Genomic DNA, 8754 nt, shown 5'->3' with positions numbered 1-8754 from the left:
GATGGATGGATGATACCGCATGGATGGATGGATGAAGGAAGGAAGGAAGGAAGGAAGGAGGGAGGGAGGGAGGGAGGGAGGGAGGAAGGAAGGAAGGATGGATGGATGAAGGAAGGAAGGAAGGAGGGAGGGAGGGAGGACGGAAGGAAGGATGGATGGATGGATAAAATGCCAGGTCTTCTTATTTTCAGTGTGTTAAATGTGATCACTTCCTCCATTCCTTATCTGTGTGTGTGTGTGTGTGTGCGTGCGTGTGTGTGTGTGTGTGTGTGTGCATGCGTGTGTGTGTGTGTGCGTGCGTGCGTGTGTGTGTGTGTGCATGTGTGTGTGTGTGTGCATGTGTGTGTGTGTGTGTTTCAGCTGCTGTGGGCCTTTTCCAGGTGGAGCCGTTGAACCTGACGAAGCTCCGTGGTTCTGATGCCCAGTTCAACGCCACCGTGCAGGGCTCCTGGAAGATCATGACCTGGAACGTCCACGGGCTGCTGGTCCTCACCGTCGGTTTCGGAGGAGACGTCACCTCGTCGTCGGCCCAGTATTCTGCCTCCTTCTGCAGGGTGGACAACAGCTGTGTGGAGTTCACCATCCATAACGTCAGCCGCTCTGACTCCGGCCCCGTGGTCTGCACCGTCCAGGGGGACTACGGCTCCAGGACCGCCCAGCTCCACGTTCAGGGTAGGACCTTCAACAGCAGGCCTTTTACAGAGCAGGGACTGGACCTCCATGTGGAAGTAGAAAACCCCAGAACAGACTGCAGGAAAAGAAACAGTGAACGTCTCCAAAGTAAAGGTTCCAAAAAGTCATAAAAAAAAAAATCAGTTCTGTGTTCTCACAGCACAAATTTACACAAATACACCGTGAATTATCCTAACGTCTGCATTTTTACCGACTCTTCCACCGTGCAGACCAGTGGCGGCTGCTCGTCTTTCAGACAGGGGAAGCTCACTGTCGGCTTACGTCCAAAAAACTGTCAAGTTATTTAAACATAAATTCGTCCCTCCGTTCCATTAGCATCGTCTGCCATCATGACTGATTTAACTATCTACAAAACCATATTAAACTGAACAAGAAATGATTAAATTATGGAACTGAAACAAGAAAACGCTGAAATTATGTTAAATTGAAACAAGGAAGTACAATGAGTGGGTTTTCTTTCCAGGTCAGTAAATGAACAGTTCATTTGGTTTCTGTGATTTCACAGCAGAATGTGTGACGGTATTAAACTGAACTGTGTCAGTGAAGGAGCAGATCTGAAAACAGCTGTCAATCAAACGGGATTCAGCCTTTTGACTGATCCTCCAATCAGCACGTGGAAGCTCAGCGTCCGGCCCGGTCGAGCTCCGCCCACAGCTCCATTCACCCCCACAGACGCCGAGCGTCCGGGGGCGGGACAACACGGTGTCATTTATCCAATAGCGTCCAGTTTAGAGTCCGTTTCCAGCAGTTCCACTCAGTCCCATTGAAGTGCATGGACGCTGAGCGTCTACGGACAAATGCACTGAGCAGAGATGGAGGAGAAAACAGACACGGGAATGGAGGAGAAGTGAACAACATCCAGTCTGATGATCTGTGATAAAGCTGATTCTGAACCAACTCGTCTGTGAGATGAACGTGTTCCAACACATTTGGAGTCAATGAAATGTCAACATAACTGAACAGATTTAACCATTGAATTTTCATAATGTTAGTGGAAGCTGAGCTTCCACTGCAGTCTGACAGAAAACACCTCTGGTGTAAACGAACATGCTGGAAAAATATGTTGGATGTTTTACTTTATTTTCTTGTTGTTGCATCTTTGCATCACGTCTTTTATATAATTTTTCATCTTGTTGCATCTTTTTTTGCATTGTTGTCATGTTTTTGTGTGTGTTTTTGTCTTGTTGCATCTTAAGTCATTCTCTTATTATGTCTTTTACTTCACTAACATGATTTTTCATGTTGTTTTTGCGGCTTTTATATTGTTTTCATGTTGTTGTGTCTTTTTTTGCATTGTTTTTGTGTCTGTTTTTGTGTTGTTGCATGTTTTATATCATTTTCACAGTTTTTTTTTTTACATCTTTTTTTGTCTTGTAATCTTAAATCATTCTCTTATGTCTTTTACCTCACTTACATTATGATTTTTTATGTTATTTCTGTGTTTTTGTGGCTTTTATATTGTTTTCATGTTGTTACATCTTTTACATCTTGTATCTTTTACGTTACTTCTATTGTTTCATCTATAACTAAATCGTCTTGTCTACATTTATATCTTTGTTTTGGTCAACATATATTCTCTTCATATTCAAATTATTATTCTAGAAGAAATTAATTCAATAGAGCGTTCTCTCTTTTCTTCTATATTTTCTATTTTAATATAGAACATTAATCCTCATATGATATTATTATCTAGTTTATTCTGATAATTTGCGACCCATTAAAAATACCTCTGTGGGCTATTTGTATCAGATTTAGGTTTTTGTGTTTTTTATGTCGTTGTCTTTGTTAGTTTTCTGTGACTCAGACGTCTATCATTCACAGAGCATTTATACATTCTTCTATTATTTTAGCATTTTTATTCTATATTTTTACTTATTTTATTCTGGGCCCATTTTCAGTCCTGAGTCAGTGTTTGGGAACAGCAGGTGTGGATGTGAATCTGAAGGTGTAGTAGGTGTAGTGGGCTCTAGGGGGCAGCAGAGAGCTCCATTCATCTGCTACAGAGGTTTTAACAGAGTGTTTTTATTCTGGTTATTGTGGTTTTCAGTTTCAGTTTTATCCAAAACACAAAAATGTGTCAGATGAGTTGAACATGAGCAGAGATTTTCCTGAAACACATTGTGTATGACCTACTCTTAAGCTGAAATATTTTAGATTCAAGGTCTGCTCTTTATTATCATCTTTTAATGGTGATATTACAGTTCCCATGGCAACGCCACATGTATGCTCTGAGTTGAAAAAGTTCGAAAACAGCAGCTTTTACACAAATGAAGATTTCCACCACTGTCTGATGCAGAAAAGACACAAACTGAAGCTCAAAGATTTGGCAGAAGACACAGGTGTCAAACATGCGGCCCGGGGGCTAAAACCGGCCCACCAAAAGGGTCCAATCTGGTCCATGAGAGGAATTTACAAAGTGCAAAATGCAAAAATTACCCTGAAGACATTAACAGACAAGGACATCAAAGTCAAAAATAACAGCATAATAACCTAGAAATAATGAGTCCACATTTTCTTCTTGGTTTAATGTGAGAAAAATAATCTGACATTATGCCTGTAAATAATGGCAACACCTGTTTAGTGCAAAGAACATTAAACTGTGATATCCTTTAACCCTTTCATGCATGAATTATGAGAACCTTAGTCAATATTTTTTTCTTGAGTGTTTTTATTCCTCTTTAGGCATGAAAAAAACAATACAATAGAAAATTTTTTCATGAACCTATTTTTCGTGGAGTTACAAAAATGTCCACTCAACTGGACACCATGCATTTGTACATTTCCCTGTGGAATGAATAAAGTATCTATCTATCTATCTATCTATCTATCTATCTATCTATCTATCTATCTATCTATCTATCTATCTATCTATCTATCTATCTATCTATCTATCTATCTATCTATCTATCTATCTATCTATCTATCTATCTATCTATCTATCTATCTATCTATGTAATCTGACGTTTTCACACATTTTATCATACTCTAATATTAGTTATTACTCATTTCATGAAGATAATATCCTCCTGGGACCCAGGAAATTGACAATTTCAGCTTTTTTTGATTTCATCTTATTCTATGTTATTGGTTTTCATTCAGAGGATGAGTGAACTGAACACATCATTATTAACTCATAAAAACCCAGTGCTAATTTTGTGGCAGTTCCCAAATGAATTTGTCTCTGTATTTAACCTTTATTTAAGTGATTGATCGTCATTGATTATAACATTATCCTCAGTATTTAGCATTTTGCACCACAAATCATGTAATTTCCTGTATTTAATTTCCTATACTTAATTTAGATGCTCATGAAAACACAATAAATTCAAAAGTTATTTTATCAAAATGAAGAAAACTGATGGAAAAATGGACTTTTCAGTAAACAAATGAATAACTGAGTGTAAAAACAAGTGTGTCCATCCACTGTCATTGATCCAACTCCATGGGTTTTACCTCTTGAATCAATGTTGTAGAAGATGATGGTGTTTCCATGGTAACTACGGAGCCTCTGAACGTCCAAATGGGTCATATCTGATGAGCATGAAAAGATGAAGAACTGTATTTTACACCAATTCTTTCAAAATATTGATAGGATTAGTGATTTAAAGTTATTAAATCAGTCGATGCTTTTAGTCACTGGTGGATATTTGGGTTTTTATGGTTTAAGGATCTATCACATTTTTGCTTTTCCTCCAACAGGCAGAAGATAGTTTGGGTTTAATGCAGATACATAAATTCTATTACTCTGCAGCCAGACTTCCATAGTTTTTAAGGTTTAGGCAATAAAAGTGTTTGATGAAGGCCATAAAAAGACTGAGATTTGGGTTAAATATTACTAAATACATTGTGAGTCAGAGATTTTTGTATTAAACCAAGCACATACCATATAAGTCTGTCTGCACTAACCTGGAAGACCCCTGTAGATAAAGTACAGTGAACATGTGTTATTGTTGCATTAATTACACTGGTCTGCAATTTTTTTAAAGAAATTATCTGCTTCAGAGATTAAATGTGCTAAATGTTACATATTTTAATCAAATAAATTGGAAAACAAATGACAAAAGTACTGGTTTGATGTTTTCAAGGTATATGATAAAGTGTTATTCCACATATTTATTGGTTTATGTACATTTATACAATAGATTTATAAATGTTCCACTAGATAGAACCTGTAAAGTGCATGTATTGTTATGTGGAGACAGTGTTTTGAAGTAGATCTGGTAGCTCTGACACTAATATTCCTTGGAAACTTCAGCCAACCAGCATTTTTGACTTGATCTTTTTCCACATTTTAACACATTCTAATATGAGTTGTTACTCACTTCAATGGAGATATTATGCAAAAAAAAAAAAAAAAAAAAAAAAAAAAAATCTAAGAACAATTAGCAATTGGTTACTGCAGATCAAGTTATCAACAACAGCAAAGTTGTTCAGCATTTCTGACTTTTAGTCGGCCATCCTGGTTATGAGTGAAAATAAATAAATAAATAAATGCACGTCCCATGATTGGCCAATAGGTGGCAGTATATGGGATGATGTACAAATGTTCATTGTGTTGGCTGATATGCAACTAAAACATCAAATCCATGAACAAACAAGAGAACAGCTTTAACCCTTTCATGTATGAATTATGAGAACCTCAGTCAAGATTGTTTTCTTGAGTGTTTTTATTCCTCCTTAGGCATGAAAAAAACAATGTGATCGAGTTCTTTTCATGTAGTTACAAAAATGTCCACTCAGCTACACCATGCATTTAATTTTTGAAGCAAAGAAACATGTATTTAAAACCCAATATCAGAAAGTGATATGAAAACAATGAAGTAAAAACATTTTAAATGCTGCTAATCTGATGTTTTCTCACATTTTAACATATTTTATAACTATTTATTACTCACTGCAAAAAACAAAACAAAAACCCTTTTAATTACAGTCTAACAATTAATTGATTTACACTCAAACGTTATTGCAGATCAGGTTTATCAAGAACAGCAAAGTTACAGTAATTGTCTGAATTGTAGTGTATGGGATGGTGCATAAGCGTCCACTGTGCAGTGGCGGCACCAATGGGGGGCATGGGGGGGCAAATGCCCCCCACCCCCCAGTCACAACCTTTGCCCCCCCAGTTGCCCCCCCACCCAGATTTGGGCAAATCTTTGGGAAAATTCGGGCAACGAAGAAATATGAAAAATCTGTCAATAAAAGCGTACATAACACATTTTGATCCACTTATAATACAACCAGGCAGACAGCCCCCCCCCCCCCCCCCCCATGCACGCATCTATAGAAGGTTCTCTCAAAGGCCAGCTGGCCCCTGTCCGAAGTCCCACTAGAGAAACATGTGAAAGTAGATTGTACCTATTAAATAGTCATAACAGAAAGTGTGAGTTGTTCGTGCTGTAGTTTTTAATAAATACCTTGAATACATTAAGTATTACCTGATTTTACCTAAAATTGTCCTCTATATAAAGTGTAACAGATAGGCCATACATTGAGATATATATATATATATATATATATATATATATATATATATATATATATATATATATATATATATACATACACATACACACGCACACACACACACACACACATATATATATATATATATATATATATATATATATATATATATATATATATACACATACACACGCACACACACACATATATATATATATATATATATATATATATATATATATATATATATATATATATATATATATATATATATATGTATATACACAATTTGTCCGCCCCCCCCAACATTTTCTTTGCCCTCCAGTTGCCCCCCCACTTTTACAATCCTGTTGGTGGGTTGAATGTTGGTTGATATGGAACTAAAAGAACAAAACCCATGAATATACAAAAGAACAGCTTCAGACTAACTGTCCACTGTCCTGATCACTGTGTATGAAAGGGTTAACTAAACCAGTGGTTCTCTAATGGGGGTACGTGAAGGCACTCCAGGGGGTACGTGAGATTTTAAAATATATTTAAAAAGTAGCATCCATACAAAAATCCTTTAAAAACAATTATTAAATTAATTAAATATTTCAGGAAAATATACAAGTTCATAAAATGAATTTTATATTTAGTAGGCTATTCAGTTTCATCCACCTAAAAAGCCAGAGTCTCCCCCACACCAGAATGGTTTGACCCAACCTGTCATATGCCACCTAGCATCACCTGTCAATCACTGGAAAACTCAAACAATGGAGTCGTGTTTGCTGCGTAATTCTTTTGAAGACACGGAGGGACAACTGGCAAAGAAGGCCAAACAGAGCCGGTAAAATACCGGCTGTATCTTGAAGATTATGTTTTATTTGGATTCACGTCCACAAGTTGCAACCCACCCAAGGCACTGTGTTTTTTCTGTGGGGAGAAACTAGCTAACAGTAGCATGAAGCTAACACATCTGCAGCCATCTGAAGACTGAACATGGATGTCATGTTGGTAAGCCTCCTGACTTTTATAAGAGGAAACTGTCTGAATTCAGGTCTGATCTGATCCAAGTGTCTCACTAAAATGTCTGACTAAATGCAAAAACACCCAGTTCAGTGCAACAATGCAATATTCAGTGTTGACAGTAGGTAATGTTGTCAGTCTTCTTTTTAATTATTAAATAGATATTTTAAGATGACAAATATATATATTTTTAGCACTACTTTTATTTAAAATTAAGTTAATGATTTCTTTTTGAGAACAGATCTTTACTATGATCCCAAAAGAGGACACTTTATGTTGATAATTATTTTCAGTGGCAGCTGCTCGTCTTTCAGACAGGGGAAGCTCATTATCGGCTTACATTAAAAAAAAAAAAAAGTCAAGTTATTTAAACATAAATTCGGCCCTCCGTTCCTTTTTAAGAAAATGGTCTTATCGTAGCAAGTAAACAAGAAAACGTTGAAATTATGTTAAATTGAAACAAGGAAGTACAATGAGTGTGTTTTATTTACAGTGCAAGAAATGAACAAGTCATTTCGTAGTGGTTTCTCTGATTTCCCAGCAGAATGTGTGACGGTATTAAACTGAACTGTGTCAGTGAAGGAGCAGATCTGAAAACAGCTGTCAATCAAACAGGATTCAGCCTTCTGACTGATCCTCCAATCAGCACGTGGAAGCTCAGCATCCAGCCAGGCCGAGCTCCGCCCACAGCTCCATTCACTTCCACAGACGCTGAGTGTCCGGGGGCGGGACAACGTCGTGGCATTTATCCAATTAACGTTCAGTTTTGAGGCAATGAAAAAACCAGTTCCACTCAGTCCCATTGAAGTGCATGGACGCTGAGCGTCTGAGCAGAGATGGAGGAGAAAACAGACACGGGAATGGAGGAGAAGTGAACAACATCCAGTCTGATTTGGGATGAAACTGATTCTGAACGAACTCGTCTGTGAGAAGAACGTGTTTGAACACATTTGTAGTCAGTGAAATATCAACACAACTGAACAGATTTAACCATTTAATTTTCGGAATTTTAGGGGAAGCCGAGCTTCCACTGCAGTCTGAGAGAAAACACCCCTGATTTTTATGTAGACAAATCTTTATTTATAATTAAGTTAATTATTTCTTTTTGAGAACAGATCTTTACTATGATCCCAAAGGAGGACACTTTAGGTTGATAAATATTTTTATGTGCACAAATCTTTATTTATAATTAAGTATTTCTTTCTTTTTTTTAGTTATATCTTTTTATTTCCAAATAGTTCAAGAGAGACCACTACAAATGGAGTTCCAAAGTTCAATAAATCAGACACTGATGGCACAGCACTCTGTTTTAAGTCATTTTTTTCAACCAGAAATGCTTTGCGTGGGTTAGGTGGTACTTGGCTGAAAAAATATTTCACAGGGGGCACATCACTGAAAAAAGGTTGAGAACCACTGAACTAAACCCTCCACAGCGTCGTCTTTGATTGAACAAACATGTCAGTGTGACTGTGACGTGGCTCAGTAATGTGTCTCTGTATGAATAGGTATTGATTGTTCCTGTGTTTCCTCGTGCTGCTGATTAGGACCTCCATGATTACAGACCAACTCCCCTTCAAGTAAAAACCTGCA

General features: G+C 37.2%; 1 protein-coding gene across 1 annotated transcript in view; it reads left to right on the top strand.

The window, feature by feature from the left end:
- igsf5a (immunoglobulin superfamily, member 5a) overlaps positions 1-8754 on the top strand; it is a 39814-nt gene that overhangs the window by 16455 nt on the left and 14605 nt on the right. Inside the window, exon 3 of the mRNA XM_030153574.1 lies at positions 361-672. Within this exon, the coding sequence (XP_030009434.1) occupies positions 361-672 (312 nt within the window). The remainder of the gene's footprint in view (positions 1-360; positions 673-8754) is intronic.

The sequence above is a fragment of the Sphaeramia orbicularis genome, chromosome 14, assembly GCF_902148855.1.
Source record: "Sphaeramia orbicularis chromosome 14, fSphaOr1.1, whole genome shotgun sequence".
Lineage (NCBI taxonomy): Eukaryota > Metazoa > Chordata > Actinopteri > Kurtiformes > Apogonidae > Sphaeramia > Sphaeramia orbicularis.
Note: the sequence above shows the minus strand (reverse complement) of the source record. Positions and strands in the feature narration are given on the sequence as shown.